This window comes from Rhododendron vialii, chromosome 7a (genome assembly GCF_030253575.1).
Source record: "Rhododendron vialii isolate Sample 1 chromosome 7a, ASM3025357v1".
Taxonomy (NCBI): domain Eukaryota; kingdom Viridiplantae; phylum Streptophyta; class Magnoliopsida; order Ericales; family Ericaceae; genus Rhododendron; species Rhododendron vialii.
This window is the reverse complement of record NC_080563.1, coordinates 10760967-10788886: the sequence shown is the minus strand read 5'-3', so window position 1 is coordinate 10788886 and position 27920 is coordinate 10760967. Positions and strand designations below refer to the sequence as shown.

Genomic DNA, 27920 nt, shown 5'->3' with positions numbered 1-27920 from the left:
TTCAATTGAATCGGTTAGGTTCCGTTTCGCGGAGGGAATATAAGTTATTATTTTTTAAATTTTATTTTTTAAATTAAATGTGATGTATTATGAGAGAATGACATGTCTCGTAAACCGGAACATAAGTACTTAAGAAATAAAAACCTTAGCGGTACTAGTAATTGCATATTTTTTGGAATCACTTGTTACGATTTTTATGGTACTAATTAATTGCGTACTATTATGGATAGTTACGAATGAGTGTTTAGATTACGCACAGAGTTATAACGAATCATTTTGATTAGTTAACGAGATAGTTGATGTTAATCAATAACTTTTTTAGTTAGTTTAGAAAATATTATCTAATGATTAAATAGGCTTCTTCTTCTCTATTTATTTTTGCCTAATTGCCTATAAATGACTTCTTCTTTTTTCAAAATGGTAATAGTTTTATTGATAGAAAACAAAGGTACATAAGATAATCATCTAGAAGACTGTCCGTCTTTAATCAAAGAAATAGAAAACCACAACGGAGGATAGTCTTCCCAGATGTCCTTAATCAAAGAAATAGAAAACCACAAAAGAGGATAATCTTCTCAGATACGGATATGCCATAACACTACTACCACTAAAAGCCATAAAATGGGCCACATCAATTGCACTTGTACACACAAAAGAAAAATTTATGCTGATCAAACACACACTTGAGGGATTAGGTATCCTCAGCAATCACGTCCACGCACTGGTGGACGTCCCTCGATCTGATTCATCATCGTAGCCACTGCCTTGCTTTGTCAAAAGACCATCATCACTACCATTGTCGAACGTTAAATGGCACCTCGATAATTAAGGAGAAGCCGAGAGAAAGAAAAAAGAGAAAAAAAAAAACCACACAAAGAAGCTCTCAAATCTGAGATCGAGATCAAGAGAATTCTCATTGAAAAGGAGAGGTTATTGAATACGAGAAAATCGGCTATCATTGGAGAGGAAGAAAAACATTCATCAAGGATTAAGGGTAAAGCCCTTCTCTCCTGCTGCTAAATTAGGACGGTAAAAACCCTAGAAAGAGGAAGGGAAAGAAAGAGAAAAGGCGAGTAAAGATTTTTTTTTGAGAGAGAAGTTCTAGTTTAGAGATTGACTTGCGTATGACTTTCTTGAATGTAGTAGTGATTAAATGTCAAAAAGACGTTCACACGAATCACACCATGATATCTTATTTTAGTGCCCCACACCTATTTTCTATCGCAGATTAAGCCTTAAGGTTAGGTTGAGTTCTGCTGAGCTTTTTGGGTTTTTTTAGTTTTATTTTTATTCATATTTTTTTCACGTTTGTTAGTTTTCGCTTCACTTTTTTGGTTATCGAAAAAGTAAAAATTATGACTTTCACCTAAATTTTTGGGGGGTTTTCTAGTTTTCTTTTTCGTTTTTTTTTTTTTTTTGTGTTTGGTAGTTTTCACCTCACTTTTTTGGTTATTGAAAAAGTAAAAATTATGACTTTCACCTAAATTTTTTTGTGAAATATCCAAGATAAAGCCGGTTTTTTGGGTTTTATATTGAATATTTTAAAAAACATTTGGGTAAAAAGTCATAATTTTTTACTTTTTGATTCGTCTTGACGAGATGAATCAGAAAACTAAAAAAGTGATGTGCAAAATTAAAAAACGCAAAAAAAATATAAAATGAAGAAGGACAAAACTAAAAAAAGCCCAAAAATCCCTTAGCGAAACTTCACCTTACACACTTTATCTGTAGACTCCCATTTTATGTCGAGAGATGCTACAATCACACCCAAATACATACCTTCTCACAAAACACAAGAGTCCCACACACACGGCGTGTGCAATGTGCGTGGGACCCTTATGTTTTGTGAGAGGGTGTGTATTTGGGGTGTGGTTGTAGAATTTTTGTTTTATGTTGGGGAAAAAGTGTTTTTTTTTTCTTGATGAAAATCAGCATTGTCTAGTTAGAACATCCCCATTGTAATAACTAATAAGCCGCAAATGAGTGTGAATAAGCAAATTTAACAATAACGCTCAAAAAACACTCCACATTGTAATAAACAAAGTTATAAGTCTTTTAACAAATAATCAAATTCCACTCATTCCATAACCAAACTTAACAATTTTTACTGATAACCAAACTAAAAAACACTCCACATTGGAATCGTCTCATCGAGACGAATAATTTGATATGGTCGGGTGCGTGATTGGAACTTGTTTGCGATTGAACAAATGTGCATTGTGTATTGTGGAGGGTTTTTTTTGTTAGGAATGCAAAAATAACTAATGTGAAAGTAAAGGTTATTAAGTTTAATTATAAACTAAATCGATAATCAAATTCTGACGTGACACATTTTTATTATTGATTTTAATTATTACCATTGCGAAAGCTCTCAGCGAGGCTTGAACCTTTGTCAAATGTACTTGGAAATACATGGTGCTTGGTTAGTTGGCTACCACTCCGCTTTGCATGGAAAAAGAGTTTGGGGAAGGGCCACTTACTTATCGTTGTCTTAGAGACAACACATGGATTTACCTGCCCAGATGTAAGGAGCAGAATAAGGAAACCGGTCGGCGTGCTTTTGAAAATGGGAGCCACTTTCCCACGCATCCACCCCCCACCCCCGCCCCCCCGGGCCTTGATGATTTCTTCCGTTTATAATCATGATTATGATTAATTTTTTAGATGATGGACAATATCAAGATTAGCTTGCACACATTCCGAACTAATCAATCTTTATTGTTCCTTTCATAGCTTTTTTCTTATGCCCACGTGTAGAAGTAAAATGGTTTAAAAATTTATTGGTTAATTTGAAGAATTGAACCTGAGACCTTATATGGAAGTAATTCTCTAACTCTCAAACCGAGCCATCCGCTTAGGATTCTCCCATTGGTGTACTTTTACCGTAATTCTAGGCAGGTGTATTAGAGGAGTGGTTAAACCATTTCTTATTGTTGTCCTTTTTTTTTTTGACAAGTATTGTTGTCCTTTTCGTGTCAATAACTTTTGGCAAAATGAACCGACCAGATGGCATCGGTTTCTGCATAACGTGCGGGGAATAATTTTACTCGCCTTGCTAGCAGCAAGTGCACCGACCACGTTCATCGTTTCCGGGCAGAAACAAAGAGAGATTCCGTGCGGGTAATTTCCCCCCTTTGCATGATTTCAAGAACTACTCCATTCCAATTAATCATCAAGACTGCAATATCGTAATCTTCCCCCGGGACTTGGAAGGGGTTTGCTCCTTTTTAAAGTCTTAAGTTTAAAACCTTTTAGGTGCTATTAACTTCTCTGGAGCCAGTCCATACAGAGTTTTGCTCGGGATTCCCGCAATTAAGCGGATGGTGGAATTGGTCTCCCAAGAAAAATTAAGATGCAAAAGCTAGCCCGGACACTTGAGTTATTAAAAAAAATCTTCTCCCTTGGGACACGTGTTCCTTCATGTTCAAATGTGACCCAACAATTGGTTTGTTCATGATCTTTTTTCGATAACACTGAAGTGTGTGAGTGAGTTTACATGCACCTTCACCTCTCTTTGGGATCGATATACGAGTCCATGAGGTGATTTTTAGTGTCACATTATTAGAAAACCTACTTTCGTGTTGTTTAGATGATCAGTTTTTTGAATGTTGAGCTATTTGGCAGCACCATTGCCGGCTCGATCGAATGGTAGTACTTGATCTCCCCTGGTCATTCCAAACATCCTACAGTTTGCTTCGAGAGATCATGAACTACAACTAGCTGTCTCCGTGGGTATAACAAAACTCGGACATTGAAACAAATGCTTAGGCAATACATGTCATTATTACTGGGTAAGATCTCACAACTCATCTGTTTTTTTTGGTTCTTCATTTACTAATCGCAGGTCTCTCTTAGCGAGAAGTGCTCCAAAATCGATGAATCGCTTCTATCGGTAAACTAATGGATGTGCTGATCTACTATAGCAAACGATGCACTTCTAAAGGATAGAGTTTTCTTCTTCTTCTTTTTTTAATTGGGTTGAATTCCTAATTTCATTGTCAGTTACATTTGATGCAGTACGTTTGGGTTGAGTACCTTAGAACTACTTCATGTTTTAATGTAAAACTTCTTTTTGTAACCATTATCAAGGCATAACAAAGTAAGAGCTCCATCTTCACAAATAGTCCAGTGAAATGGGACAAGGGCGTAGTAGTTTTAAAATTGAACCTCAGTGACTTTCGGCTTAACCTTTTTGGTGCTCTCTCTCTCTCTCTCTCTCTCTCTCTCTCTGTGCTAACAAAAACATTTGCGCGCACCCTGCAGAGGCCAGAGGCATCTTATCAGGACAATATGTTGGCTGTTTTCTCTAGTGTAGACCAAATGCCGATCGATAAATGTGCCCAAGATTCTTCCCTCATACTATAAATTTGCATGTACACTCGCATCTATCCACTCAACTCTATGCTACATTACCTAAAGCACGCACTCTGTTTCATCAAAACTAACCGGCAAATTCCTTATTTCTACTACTTGAGCAATAAATACGAACAAAAATGGATGTATTTATCCCGGAAGAGTACGTTACAAGGCGTAGAGATGAGAAAAAGGAAGCCGCGGGTGCAAGGAAAAGGTCAGAGGAGATGGAATCAAGTCGCCGAAAACCCCAGAAGCCGCATTTCCAGCAGATTGGGAATGAGCACACTTCGTTGACACAAACACTGGTCTTTTCCGAAAATATAGTCTATGGCTGCTGCTTCTCAGCTTAGTTTTTTTTTATCTTAGCCCAATTAGGTTGTGGTTGATCACAGAGCTTAGATTATTCTGTTGTATATATACTGAGATTACTAGTACCTTTTATTTCCAAAATGTATGTGTTGTTGCCTTGTTGGTGTCTTAGCGCTATGATGGTATTGGCAATGAGCCCAGCTACCACACATTAACCGGAAGATAAAAAGATCAATCGCAACGTGTTACCAGACAACGCGAACAATAAAATATATTTCGTGATGAGATTTGTACGAAGAGATGGATGTGCGGTATCTTGACGCATTACGGAATTTTCTGGAATGTGAAACGACAATCAAAAACCAATGCAAGACTTGAAGAAGTTGAGTTCTTTATTAGTCTCCAAAGTTTTACACTTCAACAATAGAAACTATAGGCCTAAATATACTTCTGCCAAGTCCGGATTAGTACTAAAGAGCCTGTGGTTTCTAAGAGAAGAAAAACTAACTCTAAAATGGGCTGGCCTTTTCCATGGCACACGTTCTTCGTTTTGGTAAACCTTTCATCCCCAATAATTTGATATTAAATGCAGTTTCTTTCTTTCCCTCATTTTCCTTGCTCAAGCAACAGATTTTGTAGCAATTAATTTTGTTTTCACAACTTGAGGCCATCTATAATCTATTACCGATCAAGCAGTTTTATCTAAAAGGAAAAAAAAAAAAAAAAAAAGAATAATTGTCGAGCTTTGGTCTTGAACTACCACTTGTATGTGCAAATATATGAAATAGCCTTGCTTGTTTTGATTTCTCCGTCTGTCCTAAAATGTCAACAAAATAAACATAGATGCACATTTTGATTCACTTCAATACATCATATTTGCCCTGTCCCGTTAATTTCTAAAGGAGTATCTTCATCGTACGTGTATACGAGAAGGAAAAAAGAAACAAGAGTTGGATCAATTTTATTCATGGATGTCAAACTCAATGTGGCAAATTATTTGGCTATAATGGCTACCACGAAGTGCTCTACTACCCATAATGTCGAAAACGTGGTCACATCCTTGCTGACAATTGGCATGGGCTTTTTGTACATTTCTTCTTTTATAAGTAAGGCCATAAAGGTCCTAAGAAATCTCTTCTCTCCCAATTCTTGGGCCCAAATGGGGCCTTGATTTGAAACACGGTCCATATAAATTTGAGTGAAAGGCTGCCTTTGTGAAATCTAGTTGGGTCATCTTGGGAGTATCCATTTACGCTGTACTCGGATTGGGCCGGTGTTCTAACTTTTCCATCCAGTTTTTCTCACTAACAAAATACAGTACTATATAGGAGAATTATTAATTGCTCTTAGAGCACCGTCACATGGTTCTTTAAGGGCCTCCACCAGCACACATTAACGCTCGGCCAACAACCAGTATTAATTTGTGCACAATGTCATAAAAAGGGATACGGTTCGGATCATCGAAGTTAAAACTCCTGATGAGCCAAGCACTGTGAACGAACATTTTCGCACCTACTGAAGAGAGGGAGAGCTTTTTTTTGAAAAGAGACGAGAGGGAGAGCTTGATCACGTGAAATCTCAGGACTTCGGGGCTGTGTAGCACGTGTATCTTTGTGTTCTTGGAACTTGCAGTTGTTGATAGATTTGCATCTAATTCTTCGTTTTTACTTGGTACATTTTTCTCTTTTCTCTTTTTTCCTTTTTCCTTTTTCCAACGTGGATATAATAAGGCTGGAGTTGGCCATTTTGTTTGTCACTCAGCAGGGGCAGATCTATGTTGGGGCACGTGCTTCACGCCTTCTTTTTTTTTAAAGTAAAAAAAATAAAATTTGATACAATACATAAAAGTTCCTTACAATTGTACAAAACATCAGCATAATTGTGTAGCTATGTGTGTTGAGAAAAGTTCGAGACACTTGGGTTTGATTCCCATGCATCCCATCCCCTGTTTTTTTTGTTTTTTTATTTATTTTTATTCTACCTCTTTTCTTTATTTCTCCATTTTTGTTATATTTCTTTCCTTTATTTTTTCATTTTGTTCTACCTCTTTCCTTTATTTCTTTATTTTTGTTCTATCTCTTTCCTTTATTCTTTAGTTTACTTTCTCTTAACTTTGGCATTAATCTTATGGTTGCCACTGTGATAGTTGAAAGTGTATTTTCAGCTATAAAAATTGTCAAAAATCGGTTACGGAATGGAATGAGTAATCAATATTCAATTGTTGAGCGATAATTCAAGAGAAATATTTTTTAAGATTGTGAATAATAGGTGCCCCCGGTATATGGAATTTCTCGATCCGCCACTGGATAGATGTCTAGCTTACTCCTGAAGGGAGAGGGAAGAGGCACCGCTGTGCGGCATAAGGGTGGGAAAAATCCAAATAATAAAATCAACCACTATACCAAATACTCGCACTAGCTCCCAGCGTGAATCGAATCTTCACCTTTATGTGAAAAAGGTGAAAAAATATCATTGGGCTATAAGCCCGTAGGCGAGTTTGCCATCTCTTATATCTTATATAAAAGCTGCTCCTGTGCGACACCAAGGCATACAGGCATACAGCGCATCCAACTGCAAAGTTGGACCCCATCTATTTTTGGAAATGCTTACTATAGAGACTAGTGATCTTGTGTGTTTGTGTGTGATCTCATGGGGTCGACCACATTTCACGTGAGCACCTTCTCTTGTCTCCTTCATTTCATCATCCATTTCTCCTCTCTCTCTCTCTCTCATCTTCATTCATTCTTCACTAGTACAGTAGTAATTTCCCACTCCAAGTGATCAACGACACCTTTTGGCTTTCTTTAGGCCTGATCTTCTCATGTGACAACAAAAGGGTAAAGTGAATGATGTCTAAAGAAGAGATCGTTAACATACTATATCGTGACTTAAAGACATGTATTGGAGAGCATATTGGCCTAAATTTTTGTCTTTCATAACTTTCGCATTAATTTTCTTGAATTAAGAATCCGTCCTCACGAGATGAATATAACCAAACCAAACTGAGCCTTATGTCCCAATTACTTGGGATCGGCTACATGAATCATTTTCCTCCATTGAGGCTTTGAGCTCTGTCGAGGGCCATTTGTTCACACAAACCTATTATACTCATATCGTTGCGCACCACAACATCTAATGTCAATTTAGGTCTACTCCCCCCCGTAGCATTGCTACCCAAAGCTATTATATCTCCTCTCTTAACTACTACATCTCCTGGTCTACGGTAGACATGCCCAAATCACCTAAGTCTATTTTCTCTCAACTTCTCTTCTACGGATGCTACACCTGCCATCTCACGAACCGTTTCATTTCTAATCCTGTCTCTCGTTATCATATTTGGATTCATGTCATAAAGATCTGACAGGCTTTTTACGTGCTTGTTGTCAACTACCTAACACAAAACCCTTCTCCTTTATCCGGGCTTGGGACCGACTGGGAAATAAAGATAAGGCTCTAAGCACAAACCAGGCGGAGTTGACGAGACAAATATAAAATTAAAAAAAATACTATTAAAATTTTTAAAAGTTCAATGAAGACAAAAATAACTAAATAATTCAAAATTTGAACTTCAAATAATTTTAAAATTTTGACTTAAAATAAAACAAACAAATCAATACTGACGAAAATAATAAGTCACTGATTGATAAATGAAGTTAAGTTTAAAAACTTGTTTTTCCTCAGTAAAATGGTTGCTTTATATTGTGTTGGAGCAGTATCTTCATCTTCAAGATTATAATTACAACACCCCTTCTTCTTCTTTTCAGTTCAGGCTTTTCATCAAATTTATTGCATCTAACCAGAGAGACCACCTACCTAGCTTGTGGTCCTGTTGCATTGGTGGCCTATGTACTCTGTGATTGAGAGATATCATTCAACTTTTTGGCCTTTTGGTTGATTACCCAAAAAACAGTAGTTTCTTTACCATTTGTTTGAACTCTATATTTGGGATCACCAACCTAATCATACACTTGGTTCACCAATTACTAATATAATATATATATATTAGAATAGATAACCGAAAACGCTACGGGATCAACGGAAAAGAAACCAACGGTGAACCCATCAATTGTGCGGCTCAATTTGGGGTTCTACTCAAATGATCCACGCTGAGTAGAGAGATTTGAACTCCTGACCTCTTAGTGAAATATAAGAGTCCTGACCAACTAAGTTAGCCTCGTTGGTTCCCATGATGTGATGATGACTTCTTAATTAATTGTTACTTCCGAAAGCCTTCTTTTGGCTAATTAATTTGATGAATAAAAGGTTACATGCAATTGGAAAGTAAAATTTCGCACTCTAATTAGGTCATATATACGTCGTAAAGCTATGTTCAAAGGAGAGATTATCATGATTATAACAAGTGGATTAGGGGTCCCTCTCATGATTAGGAGAAAGTTGGGGAAGGTTTAAGTGGACCATCCGGTGTACTTAATCCGTCACTAATAAACATAGAGTCTCTTGAAGGAAAGAGAGAGATGTAGGCATCTCTCCAAATTGTTTTTGTTTGATACCTTGTCATACCCTTATTAGAAACTTGCAAAGTTAAAAAAATTAACCAACTCCGGACACAACTACGTCTTGAGTTGTTCGATGCATTCGGACGCAATTGTGTCTAGAGTTGTGTTTTAAAGATGTGTTGGTAGCAGTGCTCGTAACAAAATTCAGCCAGTAGTAAGTTTTGCTACTTGTGCCGAATTCCAGCCCAAATTCAAAAAGATTATGCCGAAATATTGTAGTACTGCTACTCGGGTCCATTGAGAGCATCCCTAACCCATGTCCAAAATGGAGAATGGATGCGAATTATTGAGGAAATATATTTTGTAATACCATCATCCTTTAGAGATTTGATCTCCAAATTTACTTTTGTATCTCCAAAAATGGAGATGACACCTCCATTGTGGAGACCAAATCTTTAAAAAGGATGATAGGTCCCTCCAAGATTTTCTCTGAAAGTACAAAAATAAGTAAAATAAGAGGTAAATTATAAAATCTTCTGCCAATATACCACCTGCATTCTCCATATAGTATTTTAGAGTTTTGGAGAGGGTTGGAGATGCTCTAAAGTAGCACCTAATATGGCACTTAAAAATTTGTCACTCTTTGACTGGTATTTCTCGACCCACCAGAAATTTGCCAATTAAATTTGGGAGCTTGCATATGTTTTTTTTTTTATCAGGAAAAATATATATGCTGACAATTAAGCTCAAGAACTTTCTTCTTTGTTTACATTTTTGGTCCTCATAAAGAAAGTAAGTTTGAGGACTCGAACCTCCTTAATTAAGTTTTAAGTTGCATTCTTTTATTTACTTATAAAAAAAGTGATTAACAAGTCAAATTTTCAATCCAAACTCGTCCATGATGTGTGTGTGTAGCTTGTTCCACTATGTGGGTGTAAGTTTTTATTGCTCGCGGATCGATCAGTACCGGATATTATTGGTTTATTTATATAAATAGGAAAGTACTGTGTTTGGCTTAATAATCCTTTTGGATTATTTTATGTTTTCTAATAGTATTGTTCTAATTAATATAAGGTGAAAAGATTTTAATGAAAATATTCTGGTGACAGTATATATAGCAGCCCTCCAAATCAAAATAGTAGTTTTTTGAGCTATGCGCATTGGGGTAGAATTTGAGCAAGGAAAAGGAAACAGAAATGGCCTAGCTTCTCCTACTAGGTATGGCAATTTTACCCAAAAAAAAAACGATGGGTACCTGAACCGGTTCAATCCTACTGGCTACTAGGGTGGTTTCTTCGAATTTTTCCTACCCATTGGCCGGTACATTTTAGTTTTAAAATCATGAGACCCGGCCGGTTCCAATTGGGTTTGGTATTAGCTAGTATCCGGACTGAAACCAAACCAAATGTCTTACGGTTTGATTATTGTACATGTGCACTAAAAACCATACCCTTCGGGTATCAATTTGGATTTGGATATCGATAAGTACTTAGGGTTTTGGTATGGTAATCCCAAAATCCGGACCAAACCGCCCCGTTGTCAGTCTTATCTCCTAGTACAAGGCTCCTGGGACCTCAGTTGCGTGGCTCATCCATTTGTCAAATAGTTGTAGCCAAACGAGCTTTCATGAATTGTTTTCTGTCCATGTCTATGAGGTCTCCGGTGGTCCACAAACCATGTGTATTTGCTTTGGTACTGTGTAAAAGAAGCCCCCCACTGGCCACTGACCCTTTGAGTTATGGGTTGTAGGGTTTTATATGGGAAAAAAATCTTGTACATGGGTCCTCTATATATACTAATATACTATGTGAGGGAAGTGAAATTGGAGATCTAGCTAGTTGTGAAAATGGACATTAATTGTGGTGGTACTAGGCGCCAATATCATTTATCTCAACGCAACTTTGATTTGATCTGATTTTCTTTTGGTCGGAGGGTCAGGGATGTCGGTCTTGGTCAATATAATTTACGTACATTTCAACTAATCATCTCCTTGGTATGGACAAAAGTAAACCATTCACGCTAAAACTTGAGAATTCACAAAAATTACTTTCTTGTGGCCTGACCCAAAAATCGAGTTCTGGTCGGTCGACCTTAAACTAATGTGATGAGATTGAGATACCTTGTTAACACTCACTTTTTTTTTCTTAAACAAATGATTTACTCTTTAAAAATCATAATCCCTACCGTTTGAGTTATCATAATGACATTTGATTGAGCCTCCATATACACACGCTAACATGAAGTGCTTAATGGCTGAAAAGAAATATCCTATTTATATAAGATAATGATTTCTGTATTCTCCTCCTCCTTTTTTTAAACTCTATCCACGTAAAATTAGTATAAATTTGTCCTTTTATGTTAAAAGTAATTAGGAATAATAAGATTAAAGCTTAATTTTATGTACTTATTTATCTGTATATCGTACGTGGAGTATTTTATGTATGTACTCTATGTAGCTGGTGTCTGCGCGCTTGCGCTTTACTCACGTGGGATCAATGATGGACTTTGGTTAAGGTCAGGGGTATCTCACGCTCAACGTATGACCACCTTTAAAGCCAAGTCACACAACCTCCTCTCTCTTTTCTTTTCCTTTTTCATTTTCGATCGTCATGGTATCCGGGTCAGGTTACACGCACTTCATTGATTTCCTTTTCGATTTGGCCAAAGGCAGGTCGTCCACACCGAGACTAGATCACTAGGGGATTAACAATAAATTTGTTTTATACAGCCTAACCCCAAAATTCGAATCTCAATCAATTGAATGAAGAGCAAACCTACCAATTAACCGGACTAACCTCAGGGCTACCTCCTCTCTCTCTCTCTGTGTACCGAATTTAACCGCTTTCCTCTTCCACGTTCGTACATCTTTTTTTTAAAGGGCACATTCGTACATATATTACATAGTACAAAATTTCAAAACAAAACTCCAAGGGCAATGCCTGATGGTCTTGGCTAAAAAAAACTTTGGTTTGCTCTCTTTTAAAATTTCATGTTGAATTTTTCTTGCCAGTAATTCTTAAGGCCATCTCGCACTTACGTGCAAGCGTGTAAAAAGGTTGTGGTGGGGCAGTAAGAATTAGTCCCAGCGCGTGAGTGGGCTTCGGACACACGTACTACATTAAAAACAAAAAAAAGAAGTTTCAAAACAAGATCTATATATGTCCGAATTCAAATAAATGGTCCGAATTAATAAATAGTAGCCTAAATAGTACTTCATATGTGGTATGTCCGGATTTGATGATTTTACCTCGAACCCGAAGACCGACAGAATATATATAAAATAGGATCCTTACAGAGTCGTAACATCGCCATCCTTTTTTTTGCCGATTAAAAAAACAAACGTCACCATCCTTTTTAGAGTGAAAAAACACAATTCGATCTAGTGAAAGAAACCTTTTTTTTTTGTTGAAAGATAGTGAAAGGAACCATGTACTCCGGCCGCATATCCGAATGTCCGATTCTTTATCTGATCAGTCGTTTAGCTTATAAATTAAACCTCCTATTTGCGTTGAAATAACTCAGAAATTGGGTAAATTATATATATGTATCTGACTAGCAAAGGGAACATTCGTTTTCATCATCAGTTAATAAAAGAAGAAATTAAGGCCTGCAATTTGTTGAACAATGTCCGATGAACTGTCGGCCAGGTTCTATGATTTACGTAATTCGTTGCCTTAAAAACCATCCCTTCGCATTTCTGTCTCATGATTTCAGTACTATTAAAATAGTTTAAATGCCTTTTCTGCTGAAGCTTTTTTTTAATTTAAAAATAAAGAATCCACAATTTTATATGATACGCCTTCGGTTTACGTAACACTTCAATATTAGTATATATGTGTTCTACCATTCAATAATTCCCCCACCTAGTTACCTACCAAACAGCGGATGTTACAATTTAAATATATGTGTGTATCACAGTTATATGTATATATATAGTCCACTTCTTATGAGCGATTTCTCATTTTGTTTATATGCGGACCTCTCATTTCCGGGTCATGTTTTAATAATCCAAACCGTTTAACATGTTTAAAATATGTTTTTAAAAGTACCCGCGAAAAATCAGCTCAAAATATGACTGGAAAGTGTTGTGTATCTATATTGTTTTTATTATAACGAGGAGTGTCGGGGCTAAGTTACAAGGACATTATTAACTAGTTTTTGGGAAACTAATTCCATCTTCCACTAACAATGACCATTGTAAAGTCGGGACAAAGGCTCGCATGAACTAGTCTTGAAATAGTTGATAGTAGGGGCGGATACAAGGGGGTATGCTGAGAACTGAGAAGGGCCCAGCCCTGCACAACTCCCTCCAAATAGGTCTCTTTAATTAGTAATCAGATAGTGACAATGTGATGCATTCACCGGCCGGGTTGTTACACCATCTACCATTTCTACTGATTTTATGAGTAATTTAATTGTTTAATTTTAAAGCATCACAATAAATTTCAATGTCAATATCTACAAAACTTCAACGTTAACTAGTTGCCATTATTTTACGAATAAATGCAAAATTTTCCAAATAAAGGCAACAGAGCGGTTGAAAAGGCAATATGCAACCTCTTCCAAACGAGTGAGACATGCAATTCCTTCACTCCAAATATATTACTCTACCACATATAGTTTTTATTCCAACCTGAGCATTTACTAGTCAAATATTTATAAAAACACAAATAAACAATTGATTTCTGTGGTGCTACATTACCCAGTATTGGTAAAAAGATTCTAATCTTTCACTTATCTTATACTAGCGCATGTCCGTGCCTAAAGGCATAGCTTCGAATCGATGGTCAAAAAATTATTATTGAATATCCCTCTAACCTCTTTAACACAAAGGCAAAAAAAAACTCAACATAGCATCCTCCTTTACTCATCAATTTATTCAAAAAAACTCAAAATAGTTCAGTTTTTATTCTCCCGAAGAAACACGTAGAAGAATTTTGTGTATTCTTATAAAAACGGTTGTTTTCTTTTCGCATATGAATCCAAAAATGATTATTTCCTTTTTTTACTGTAGGAAAATCAACCTAAAAGAATCAACTTAAAAGCAAATATTGAATTGAAGGTAAGAAAATCAACTTTAGAGAAATCAATTGAAAAAAGAAGAGGTGTATATTTCTCTAGGAGGGGAACATGTAACTTCATTTTCACCATTTGTGTAGGTGGATATAATAGGAAGTATTCATTTAATCCGACGGCTATAACTTTATCAAAAAGTACGATCGAACGACTATAGATGCTACTTTATTTGTATATATGCCTAGATATTTTTCAAGAAAACCGCTCTGCTTTATAATATATATATATATATATATATATATATACACACACACACACTTTTAGGATGATCTCAAATTATTCTAAACTTAGAAGTTCTGTACAGTGTATCAAAATAATAATTGTATGAATGAGAAGTGAAGGGTAAAGTGGTTCCAAGCTAATTTTGCAAATATCACCAATAATATGACCGAAAAAAAAAAAAGAATTGAAAAGGCTGATAAAAAAGGAATTGAGAAGGAAAATTAGAAAAATCTAATATATACAATAGTTCTCTCCCACCACACACACACACAACCCCCCCCCCCCCGCCCCCCCCCCCCCCCCCCCCCCAAATGGGAGAAGTGATATAGTGGAATAATTGGAAAGTAGAAGTCAGGGACATTTATTTTTCCAAAATTGCTTATAGAAAATTGCACAAAAGATGTGTAATCCAAGATTTTAAATCTCTTGAAAGCTAAAATATCTTTGGGAGAGAGATTTAATTTGTATCAACAAGACTCAAGATTTTGAAACTTGTGATCTCTCGACTCAACTGAGCTATGCGGGGACAATAATATTCAAAAAAAAAAAAAAATTCTCGAGGGGAGATTTAGACTTAGCTAACAGTCATATATTTTTCAAAAGTAAAAAATATATTTTCATGTAAATTAATTGAGGTTCTCATAAGTTAACCGGTCATCTTGTGTTCATAAAAGGAGGTACGTACGTAGTAAACTACATTTTTAATAATGCTTTCAGCTACCTCATGTAATCATGTTATTGGTAGTGGAGCAATTAACAAACAAATCACAGGCCTAAACGGGGATTTTAATTTTCTTTAGTTAAAATGTCGTTTTCACGAAATCACAAAATACTCACCCGAAAAATATTTAATTGCATGGCCTCGTGTCCGTTAGCCACAGGCCCACAGCCAACCGTTGGCCCTCTCGCTTCCTCTTTTCCTCACCGGCTCCCGCGGCCCTCGAAAGCAACCCGTCGGCACAAAGGAAGCAGTCAAACCGAAATTACCATCATGCCCTTCATGCCTTCATCATCTTAAATGCTAGTACTAGTCCTCATTCGATTGGAGTTATATCCATTTTTTTTAACAGAAAATTAAATTTTATTAATCTTTAAAGTTGTTACAAATACTAAAAGGACAAGGAGGCGGCAACAGAGTGCCCAATCCTAGACCTAATCTCTTAATCGGCAAGATGCCAACTATGGAAACACCCATAAAACATATGGGACGCAGCCCAAACACCTAACTATTGAAATTGTATCAGTGTGTATTTTTCAATTTGAATAAAGACAAAGAAATAATTATTTTGAATTATCAAGCCAAGACTCCCCTATTAATTCTTCATACCAACTAAAAATAGTTTCTTAATTTATTTTAGTGTGTATTTTTTAATAATTTATCGTTAAATACTATAAATCTATCACGTCTGGGTCTCTAATACAATAAATTAGATAGTAATGGGTAAATATTAGAAATTTTTAAGCGTGAACCATGAATATTCTAAAAAGTGCTTCCTTAAAGTGAACCACAATTTCATCACAATTCTTCTAGTATAAAAAAGCTTTATCGGAGTAAAGAATTTAAGGCTTGCTTAAAAGACTTAACTTTGAGAGGTTAAAAGAGATAATGGACTATGCATTTTTTGAATGAGCAATCTTGTTTTTAGCCACACATGATAGATTTTGGGTGTCACGGTATGTTGGGATAAAGTAGAGGGTAGAATTGCAAGGATCTGTACCAAATCCCATCACCTAATCACTAAATCTCACATTTCGTCATATCTGAACAAAAATCTTGACTCTGTTTTGTTGATAAAGATTCAGTGTGTCCATAATGTTTGGTCAATAAGAAATTGTTATGTAGTACATCTGTTTTGATTATGAAGATTCAACGTTTACGTGATGTTTCGATGGTAAAAATTTATAGTTGGCCTTGCTACTAGTTTTATGTTCAAAAATGCTACAGGTACCGAAATTGGGGGACCGAAATCGGACCGACGGCCGCCGGCGGGCCGTCTCCGGCCACCGGACGGCCGATCCGAGCCGTCCAAAAATTCTAAAAAAAAAAACCGAGGGGCCTCTCGCGGGAATCAACGTCATCCGAGGTGTGTAGGGTGCTTGATCGGAGCACCCCTTTTCGTGTGTATATGTAAAAATTTACATATACACACGAAAAGGGGTGCTCCGATCAAGCACCCTACACACCTCGGATGACGTTGATTCCCGCGTGGGGCCCCTCGGTTTTTTTTTTTAGAATTTTTTGACGGCTCGGATCAGCCGTCCGGTGGCCGGAGACGGCCCGCCGGCGGCCGTCGGTCCGATTTCGGTCCCCCAATTTCGGTACCTGTAGCAACACTCACTTTTATGTTGGCCTGCAGCCACACAATTCATCAAAACATGATTATTTTGTCATACGACAGTTAAAACTTACAGTAAAAGGAATTTACCGTGACTGAGCGCAGCCTAAAAGTGAAAATGGAACAAGATACTAGTACAAGTAAGAGAAATCATTGTCCTACTTTCTACAGGCCCTCTTTTCTCTCTAGTGCTGGGAAAATTTTTGCAGTGTCGACCGGGTATCATTTGGTGTCCGATCTCCCATCCAAGCCATCTATTATGTGTTTAAACGGCTCAGATTTGGAGAAAGAAAAAGGAGAGAGAAAGTGTTGGGTGAGAGGGTTTCAATTCGAGCCGTTCAAAAGTGTATCGGACGGCTCGGATGAGCCGAATGGATACCACAAGGATATACCCGCTCGGCACTGAAAAATCACTCCTAGTACTGCCATGTGGTCCTATTAATGGGACTCTTAATTATTTCATGGGTCAGGTAGGTACTTTTCTCTCTATCTCTCTCGAGATTTTCCGAATTCCTTCAGTGAATATAGGTGGAGGAGTAGCTGAACTGCAGCCTGCAGGACCAACAAGAATCAATGAGCTCAATGTTTTTGGTGCCTACTTTATAATTTCCGAATTTGAGGGTGATTCTCCACCAAGATTATACCAAAAAGTGAGCTAAAAAGCACTATAAGTATACATATGCACACATTCTATAAAAAGGGGCTATAGTTGGTTAATGTGTATAATGAGTAATGACTAATCACTAAAATAAATCAATCTCGCTGACATTGTCCATCAATGGGTGCCCGATGAAAGCTGATACATCATATGAATTTACTCTACGAGAATTCATAGTACCTAAAGTTCGAAGTTGACTACCAAAGAGGAGCAAACTGTCGTCCCCTATCAAGAGTAACTAGCCTCGGGCATGTGCTGTGCACAATGTAAGGCCCTGTTCATATTAACCCACAACTTATTCCTCTCTTTTTTTTCCTCTCTTTTTTTTTTTTTCTTTTCTCTCTAACTCCCTTTTGTCTTTGTCGATCCGGGCATATACCATCTACAATTTGTGGGTTAGTGGAAATAATTTGATACCAACCGGGAGCTATCCTGGTGCCTTGAGACTTACCTGTGTACCTAGACTGTCTATCTCGAGCCATATTCGCCAAATCAATTCGCCAGGCAATTTGGCCTCACACAATGTATCCCTGTTCCATCACGTGTTATCAAATTGCATCATTAACCATTATTGCTTTTAATTTTTTAACTGATATTCAGGACACTAATTTTTGAATTTGTGTTTTCCTTTCCTTCTCCATCGGTTGCTCTATAATAGTTAAAATATCAAGAGAGAAAATATTTTCAATTTATCCTGACATCACATTCGACCAATACTAAAACAGTGTAAATAATAATCATAAGCATAAATTCAAAAATAAATGCCGTGGTTGATACGCATAAATTTTTATTACTCCTTACTAGCCGTCATCAGTTGACTCCATGATTATATTTTGAACCCTTTTTTTATTTACCCAATTAGCTCACATAATTTATTTATAATATATCTTGTCAATTTCATTCATCGATTGCATTTACTATATTTTTCATGTTTCATTTCTTCACAAACCTGTCAAATATTTGGTTAGTTTAATTCCTTCAATCATTGTTGACAGTCACCTCCATTAAGCAATTTTAATATTACTTTATGCTGAAGTGGCCGAAATTCATCCAATGGTGAATCAAAAAATTTTAACTCCATAAATGACAATACATAAAATATAAACATTATTTATGTTTGTGGGTGTCACAGGACCCACTTCATTATTACTGTAAAGCTTTTTTTTATTATCATTTTACATTTACACAGTCAGAATTCAACAAAGAATTACGTAAATTATACTTTTTTTTAAAGTAACAACTACCATTTATTATTGTGGATTTCAGGGGATCCATTTCTCTAATGCTAATTCTTTCAATATATTATTTTACCTTTAGACGGTCGAAACATAACCGACAAGAAATCAAATTCCAACTTTTTTTCGAAGTCCGCAAATGACGATGGAAATTGCAATCTCTCTTATTATTAAGCATATTTCCATAGATTTGTTTTCAAGGATTTCACTTGTAATGACAAGTGGCATTTCTTATCGAAACATTTTTTAAATTTCAATAGGGTTATGCATTCCATATTTCATTTTGAAACAAAGTGATCTTTTAATTTGTTAAATCCCCACAGTCATGAATGTTGGTTGTAAGGCACAAGGGCATTCGTGTCAATTTAAGATCACCAGCTCGCCGATCCAGACAAATTTACAAATATTTTCCACCTAATTTCTGATCCAGTGTCTCACAAAAATATATATAGACCCAAAGCTTCCCCTTCAATTGTTTATCATACTTTAATAGGACTACTTCCTTTTCTTTCTATTTGCCAAATAAAAACAAAAAACAAAAATCGGGGTCATCTCTTTCAAAGGGGTCGCTGTTTACACAGCACAGATATATAGAGAGAGAAAGATACAGAGAGTCCACACAGAGACACACAGAGAGAGAGAGAGAGAGAGAGAGAGAGAGAGAGAGTCAGTCAGATCTGCTTGTTGCAGGCGGCAATTGTGAAAACATCCGGAAGACTTGACCTTCCGCCGAGTTGGACACGCTCCGAGTGACCGTGTGGGCTCGGTTTCGAGTTCAATTCTGACTTACTGTACTAGTTCAAGGGCATTAATGATACCGCTTTGAGCTGTTTTTGCCGGCATTTCGAAAATACTGATGGTCTGCGGCGTAAAACGGTGATCTCCCGGTAGCTCCGGGGGAGCTCCGGCGAAGATGTTTAGGTCGGCGCGGTGGAGGAGCGAGAAGAACAAGATCAAAGCTGTTTTCAAATTACAGTTTCACGCCACTCAGGTAACTCCGATTCACGCTTCGTAAATGAATTCCACAATTGTTCTCGTATTTTCTGCCGTATACGTGCACAGTATATCTATAAATGTACAGTAATTGTTGAGAAATCGACTAAACCAACAAAAACACGACGCGCGAGGACACGTAGATTTTCACGAGGAAAGAAACATTGAACGCAAGACACGTCAATTTTTACGTGGTTCCCAGCTGTGTAGTTGGGAGTATCTTCACGGTTCACGCCAGTTATCACTATTTATTCCATGCTCTGTTTGGAACTTGAAGAGAATGGGGGAAAGGAAGAGAAAGAAAAATGGGAGAGAAATGAGAGGGAAATTATATTGTGCACAATTCTAGATTTTTCTATTTTTTCTCCTCTTTCTCCTCCAACCAAACACTGGAAGGAAAATGAAAGGAAAAATTGGACCGAATCGGCCTTCATGAACCCGACAGTTTACGCGTAACTTCGGCCGCTAAAGTCAAACACCAATAATTCATGGGAATCTTCGGAATTAGTAGGTTTGAGTGTGGGAAACAGTAGATAAATCAATGTCTGTCGGAAATTGGAACTTTAACCCCCGTTTGATCTGTTTGCAAAGCACAATTCAAGTGGTGACTGTAGACATGCACATTGAGGAAAGTGATTGTTGCTGTTTATTGTTAGGTTTTTCGCAAATCCCTAACAGAATGTTGGTATTGTTTACTTTTAGATCTCCAAGTAAAAAAAAACATGGATTAATTAAATCTGGTATGGAAGGGGCTGCATTGGGCTCGGGGGAAGGGACATAGCGGTTTCCTCGGGTGTTAGTGCTGAAAATGGAGATTCGTGTGAGTAAGCGGGCTCTGACGCCCAAGTTATCAAAAAAAAAGAAGAAAAGAAAATGGAGATCCGTGCCTTCTTATGTTTGGTTTTCCTGCATTTTCTTTGTGACCGAACAGAAATTTGGGTTCATGTTCTGTGCATCTAGATGCAATTTTATCCCACATAATCAATCAAGTAGAAGAAATCAGATTTTAAATTTTTCTTTGAAATTGGTAGTAGTATCAAATCGGAGACATTATTTCTATTGATGCCAGTGGGAAATTGTGAAATTGGAAATGCCCAAAATTAATATGATTTTGGCAAAGATAGAAGAAAGTAAGGGAAAATCTCAAAATCTTTGCTACATCTTGGTAGGAAAAATAAAAAGCCCTAATTAATCACAGATATCAAATATGCAAATAGTTGTAACACGCTCGGGGGAGGGGAAATGTCTATTTCTTTCGACTCCTGTTACTGTAGTCGGAGATTCAGGCCTATTATGTTCTTCCATTCTCCTGCATTTTCTTGGTAACCCAACAGAGTACTTGGGAATCATGGTTCTGGGGTTTTTTCAGGTGACACAGGTGGGAGGTGATTCATTGATTATTCACTTTTTTCCTGCTGACGTTGGAAAGCCGACAGTAAGATTGGAGAAAGCAGCAATTCGTGATGGAAGCTGTTCTTGGGAAAATCCTGTCTACGAAACTGTTAAATTCTTCCGAGAGCCGAAAACGGGGAAGATTCAGGAGAAGATCTACACCTTCGTCATATCCACCGTACGGCAATTTTCACGCCTATGAATTTGTATTAGCCCCTTCCTTTCAGAGTTACACATTATTTGTTTGACGTGCATTATGTAATGTATTCTTGTAGGGATCATCAAAAGCAGGTCTTATTGGAGAAGTTTCAATTGATTTTGCGAGTTATGCTTATTCCATTAAGCTTTCCACTGTGTCTCTTCCCCTTAAGAATGCAAAATCTGAGGCTGTTTTGCATGTTAGCTCTCTCTCTCTCTCTCTCTCTCTCTCTCTCTCTCTCTCAAATAAACACGCGCCCTGGAGTCATATGCTTGCTCATGTGGGGGCGATGTTCTGAATGCATTGTCTGTGTCATCATTAGTAGACCCTAATTGCTCTTGAGCTTTCTCATATGTGAAATTTATTCTTTCTGAATAGGTTTCAATTCAAAGGATGGAGGAAAATATTGAACAAAGGTGAAAAGGAATCAGATCATCATTGCTTATTTCTTCGTACTTAGCAAGAGCTCAAGCTTTTGTTAAATAGATTTTAACTGCTCATTTGTACTTTCTGGGGTTTTTGCAGAGAGGCCGAGGAAATTGAAAACGGGAAAATTTATATGAAGGATAGAAGCTTCAAGGCACTTCTGAGCATTGGTGATCCAGCTGAAAGCAACTATACTGAGGTAAGGTCCCACCCCATGTAGCCAAACAGTGGATTTTTTTAATTTTTAATTTTGGTTTTTATAGTTTTCCTTCTAGAGAGACGGTGGTGATCTTAAAGATATTTATTGATCCTTGTAGTGGTGATCTTGAAGATATTTATTGATCCTTGTAGTTTGTTACCCACCTCAGTTGAAAAACATAAGAGACACACATGTGGAATTTTTGGTAAAAAATGTAGTTTTCTGGATTTGGCTTAATGTGTAATTGTCTTAAGTTGCAAGCTATGGATGAAATCGCAATTTGGGGAAAGGAAGAAGAGAAGATGCGGAAAGAGTGTTTAGACTTTAGAGAAATAGGTTTGGACTGCATTCATGAACCCTTCTCCTGTATCCGTAATAGTACAATACAAGATGGTAGAAGTACCCTTAGCATAATATAAAGCGAACACACTAACACTCTGATACAATGACCACATAAAAATAACATTTCTTACTAAATTTATCTCACTGTTAAAAAACCAAGAGCAATTGCTAAAAAAAATTGATGGTATCATTATCAATTGCTTACAGGATGAACCTTTGAATAAGAGGATTTCACATATTGCCGAGTTGAATGGGAACCGCCTGGCATCTAGTGGATCTGATCTTACAATATCAAGTTCCAATAGCAGCTCTGGGCTTGACACGCCTAGACAATTCGGACTCGACAGTAGTAATATGCTCCCGGACCCCACAAGCCTCCTATCATCTTCCAATCTCAATTCAGTGCATCAGAAAACAATTTCTGATCTCTCTACGAGAATCCATCAAGACCACCAGACACCACAATGGGAGTGGATGGAAGGTTCTACTCTTGAAGGAAGTACGGACGATTCATCAAGTGGTTCAAGAGAAAAGTCCGAAGAGGCTTCGGATATCACGATTGAAAAGCTCAAAACTGAGCTTGCCGCTTTATCTAGGCAAGCAGAAGTCTCAGAACTGGAACTACAGACTCTGCGAAAGCAAATTGTGAGGGAGGGAAAAAGGGGAAACGATCTCTTCAGAGAAGTTGTTGGCCTGAAAGAGGAGAGAGATGCGTTCAAGGCAGAATGTGAAAATCTCAAGGCCTTCCAGAGACGTATGGACGAGGCCAAAGTCCGAAACAAGTTAAAGTCTGAAGGAGGGGATCCTTTTGCTATAGTTGAAGAACTAAGACAAGAACTAAGTTACGAAAAGGATCTTAATGCCAATCTCCGTTTACAACTTGAGAAGACGCAAGAATCAAACTCAGAGTTGATTCTTGCTGTGCGTGATTTAGATGAAATCTTGGAGCGGAAGGATAGGGAAATTATTAACATTTCCAATGGATCTGCAATAGTTGAGAATGTGAAACATTTGTCAGAAACCAGCTACAATTATGAAACGGAAGACGACGAAGAGCAAAAAGCCTTGGAGGAGCTTGTCCTTGAGCATAGCGAATCGAACGGCACGCATGAGATGGAGCGAAAGATCACAGACCTTTATAATGGGTTGGAAATTTACAGGAAAGAGAGAGATGAAATAGAGGTTCAAATGGAACAGCTTGCCCTTGACTATGAGATCTTGAAGCAGGAAAACCATGAACTTTCTTATAAATTGGAGCAAAGCCAAGTGCAAGAGCAACTGAAGATGCAGTATGAGTGTTCGTCTTCTTATGCTAGTATAAACGAACTTGAAACCCAGATCGAGAACATGGAAGTTGAACTCAAGAATCAGTCAGAGGAGCTCTCAGCCTCTCTGGCCTCCATAAATAAATTTGAAACTATTGTCAAGAGTCTGGAAGAAGAACTGGAGAAGCAGGCAGAAGGATTCGAAGCGGATATTGAGATTCTTACTTGTGCCAAAGTGGAGCAGGAGCAGAGAGCAATACGAGCGGAGGAAGCCTTGAGAAAGATGAGGTGGCAGAATGCTAATATGGCAGAGAGGCTTCAGGAGGAGTTTAAAAGGCTTTCGTTGCAACTGTCGTCTACTTTTGAAGAAAATGAGAAGCTGGCTATGAAAGCCCTGACAGAAGCAAGTGAACTCCGCCTGCAAAAAATTTACCTAGAAGAATTGCTTCGGAAAGAAAAGGAGGAGTTAGAGTCGGTTCGGGATGAATATGAAGCAAAACTCCACGAACTTTCGAGCCAAATAAGCTTAAAGGTCAATCAAATGGAACAAATGCAATTGGAAATTGAAATCAAGTCCAAAGAGGTTGAAAGTGAAAAGAGGCATTGGGAAGAAAGTTGTAGGATTTTCTCACAGGAGATGCTAATGCTTGGAGAGGAGATTGAAAATCTTAAAAGAGAGAACATTGACCTTTCCATTGAAGCGGAACAGAACAAAACTTTGAAAGTTAAACTGGAACGAATGAATACGGAGATGGAGGAAACAGATTTGCTGCTATTTAGAGGAAACGTGGAAAGGGATGAGATGGAAGGCATGATTGATTTGTTGAGGAAGGAAACAGAGAAGTCAAGGGAGGAACTAAACATTCTGAGCAGCCTAAAAGATGAAAAGGAATCAATGATTGGAAATCTGCAGTTGGAGTTGGAGATGTTGAAATCACAGTGTGATGAATTGAAGCGTTCTTTGTTCGAGGATGAATTGGAGAAAGAGAAAATGAGGAAGCAGGTGTTTCAGTTAAAAGGGGACCTAAAGAAGAAGGAGGATGCATTCAGCAGTTTAGAGAAGGAGCTCAAGGATACCAAAACTCGGTTGACTGTCTTGGATGGAACAAAAACAATGTCAAGAAACAACAAATCTGTCTCTGTTCCTCGTACTCCGAAAGAGATGGCGTCTCTGAAGGACAAAATAAAGATACTTGAGGTAAATATGCAACTTCATATACTACATTAATAAGTCTGTCTTAACTTAGTTACCAAAAAAAAAAGTCTGTCTTAACTTGAACATAGTTGACATTATTGAAAAATCAGGTGAAGTAAAAACATATATTCATTGTGCTGGACATCGAGATTGTTGTGACAATCCCTTTGTCACTAGCTCATTCTAGAATGTTATGTGGTTTAGGCCTCTTGAAACTGTTTGCTTCTTCTGTTAATCGCTTCCTCGGCATAAAGTGTAATCCACGGAAAATTTTAAATTCCAGGGTCAGATAAAGCTGAAGGAAGCTGCTCTTGAAACCTCAACAAATTCATTTTTGGAGAAGGAGAAAGATCTTCAGAACAAAATTGAAGAGTTACAAAGAAGATCCGATGAACTCAGTCAAAATAGTGGCATTTTGTATGAATATCAACTCTCTAAGGTTAGCATCTTCACAATTCGTTTGACGAAATGAGCATTTGCTAGTAAAGCATCTGTTTCCTCTTCTCTGGTATTACTGGTCTATAAAGCATTTCATAAACTGTTTTAAGCATTTATATTGAATCATTACGTCAAACTTCTTAAAGGCACTCTTAGCATAGACATGATATCACTTTTCTATGATATTTTCCTGTTGGCAAAGCCCAATGACTTCCTCGTCCATCTCATTAATTTCAGCATGGTTTGGGGTTGAGCAATAAATTGGGAATCGGTTTATCTTGGATGCAGGTAGCTGAAGATCCCAAGCACGCTACTTCTAATGGTAGTACTTTGATGGAAAGGTATGAGTACTTGAAATTGAACGTCATTGTTTGAGCAAGTATCCATACTCCTTGTTGTCACTCTAGATTAGTCCAATTGTATTTGTTTTTTATCTGCTTTCTTTATCCCTGCAGCAGTAATGCAATTTCATCAGAAAAAGGGATGGAAGCCTCTGCTTTAAATGCCAGAGATCAAGGCAACCTTGAGGAGTTATCAAATGAAATGGAGCTACTTAAGGAGAGGAACAAAACAATGGAAAGTGAACTAAAAGATATGCAAGAGAGATATTCAGAGATAAGTCTTAAGTTTGCGGAGGTAGAAGGTGAGAGGGAGCAGCTCGTGATGGCTTTACGAAACCTTAAGAATGCCAAAAAGATCTGATAAATTATCCCAACAAAACCAGAAAAACAACCCTTGATAAAGCGGCCACCTTCCTCTGCCCAGAATCTTGTCAAGAACAGAGTGTGTATATTTGTAAGGTCTCGTTTTGTTTCCTGATAGTACTTGTGTTCCACTGTATCATGTATAAGGTCAAGATATAGTTCCCCCACGTAGGAGTACTAGGTAGTTCCCCTCATCAGAAGTTGAAAAAGAATAAGTGCGGCGGGATTCAATCTCTGTTCTTTTTCGTGATCTCAGTTGCAGTTGTCCCGCTAATTATGAACACTTAAAGAATTTATGTATTCTTTCATTTTATGTATATTGGCATTTATTTTGTTCTTAATTCCAGGACTGTGAATCAAGGTACGGACGGATGCATTTCTGTGAATTCACTCTCTTTGGCACTTTTGAACCGGTTTATTCTGGTTGCATATCTTTTGGATCCACGTTCAACCGGAAAGAAGAGCATTCGGTTCCGACTTAAATCAACATAAGCTCTCTCTCAATGTCTGTCTACATTTTAGGAAAATTAACCTCTTCCACACATGCCACTTCTCACTGTCTTTCTGTCTGGGATTTGAATAGGAAATCTGAGGTAAAATAATACTAGTAGTTGCTCAATGAGTTGTATTTTAAGTTTTTAACTAAAGGAATTAATCTGCTGGTCAGTTTGGCTGATTGTTAGCAATTGGATTGGAGGATATAAGCTGAGAGTCATTACTTGGTGAGCCAAATCACATAATTGACAGAATAAGAAGGTGCCAAAACTAACTGCAACGTTCAACTTGTAAGGCGCACCGAGCACATCATCTACGCAAGAAAATAAGTTGATATTTGTAGCTACATGGTCAAATCAACATTGTCCTGGAAAAATAGCCCGTCAAAAACCATTGTGATAGTCCTCAATAAGCCAACATTGAAGCCATTGTTGGAAAAACCGGGTGCAGATTAAGTTCTATCTTGTGTTCTACCCTTAAAGTTATCTACTTCCAATTAGTAGTGGCAAAAATAGGAGAAAGATGGAGTGAAAAAGGAGGAGGAGAAAGAGAGTGAACGTCAATACAGATTGTACTCCACTAGCGGTGGGTGGGGTTGCTTTGCTCTCAAGGTTTGGTATCATGATCTCTGAGCCACACCACAACACACCACACCAACAGATCTACAGACAGGAGTATTCCATCATCTCTGAGTCTCTGAGACACGCCACCTTTTTGTTCCAATCCTCCCCACCCCACCCATAGATGTACATATGGGAATGGGAGCTTTCCTCGAGAGCATTTTGAACAAATATTCAGAGACAAAATAAACCAAATACTAACAAATTCTAAACGAGCCCTAACTTTGTCAAACACGCTATTCTACAGGAAGTCTAGAACCCTATTTCAAAAAGCTCCTCTACACTCCCTATTAGAACTGTGATTTTGGTGGCTTTTGCAGGCTCTCTCCTTGGGCCGACTTTTATCACTGGAATTGTTGTGTCTTTCATAACTTGTCAAGAATTCAACTATACGAAAACCTATATTATTAGGGAATTGATATTCGCGCTCCAAGATTTACTGCAGGCGCTCCACCTTTTTGTTTTTACACTGTGATGTTGCTAAAAACAAAATATACACTGATGTTGCCAGCAACATTACCGTATAAAAACAAAAAGGTGGAGCGCCTGCAGTAACTCTTGGAGCGCGAAAATCAGTTCCCTATTATTAATATGATATCCAGCAACATCACAGTGTAAAAACAAAATATACACTGATGTTGCCAGCAACATTACCGTATAAAAACAAAAAGGTGGAGCGCCTGCAGTAACTCTTGGAGCGCGAAAATCAGTTCCCTATTATTAATATGATATCAATAAACACATTATTGCAACTCATTTATCTTCTTTGAGATAAATAAATCAAATCCAGTGTGCAAATCTATTTTTTAAGATAATTATATTTCAAAATTAAATAAATAATTTTAAAAATTTGGAAATTGATATTAGCACTCCCTTTTTTGATGCAGGCGCTCCACTTTCAATGTGAAGTTACTAGTAATTCCATAAACAAAGAGGAGCGTCTGCATTAAAAAAGGGAACGCGAATATCAATTTCCAAGTTTTAATGCCACTAATGTTGTTGA

The 27920-nt window shown here is 37.4% G+C and overlaps 2 protein-coding genes across 2 annotated transcripts in view; one reads left to right on the top strand and one right to left on the bottom strand.

Annotated features, from left to right (window-relative positions):
- The window catches only part of LOC131332390 (uncharacterized), a 97600-nt gene extending 71457 nt beyond the window's left edge, over positions 1-26143 (top strand). Inside the window, exons 2-10 of the mRNA XM_058366592.1 lie at positions 19287-19640; positions 21012-21212; positions 21310-21432; positions 21612-21649; positions 21759-21858; positions 22408-24663; positions 24944-25099; positions 25387-25439; positions 25554-26143. Coding sequence (XP_058222575.1) covers positions 19563-19640; positions 21012-21212; positions 21310-21432; positions 21612-21649; positions 21759-21858; positions 22408-24663; positions 24944-25099; positions 25387-25439; positions 25554-25800 — 3252 coding nt within the window. The 5' untranslated portion in view covers positions 19287-19562 and the 3' untranslated portion in view covers positions 25801-26143. The remainder of the gene's footprint in view (positions 1-19286; positions 19641-21011; positions 21213-21309; positions 21433-21611; positions 21650-21758; positions 21859-22407; positions 24664-24943; positions 25100-25386; positions 25440-25553) is intronic.
- LOC131332407 (LIM domain-containing protein WLIM2b-like) overlaps positions 1-27920 on the bottom strand; it is a 55178-nt gene that overhangs the window by 6800 nt on the left and 20458 nt on the right. The window lies entirely within an intron of this gene.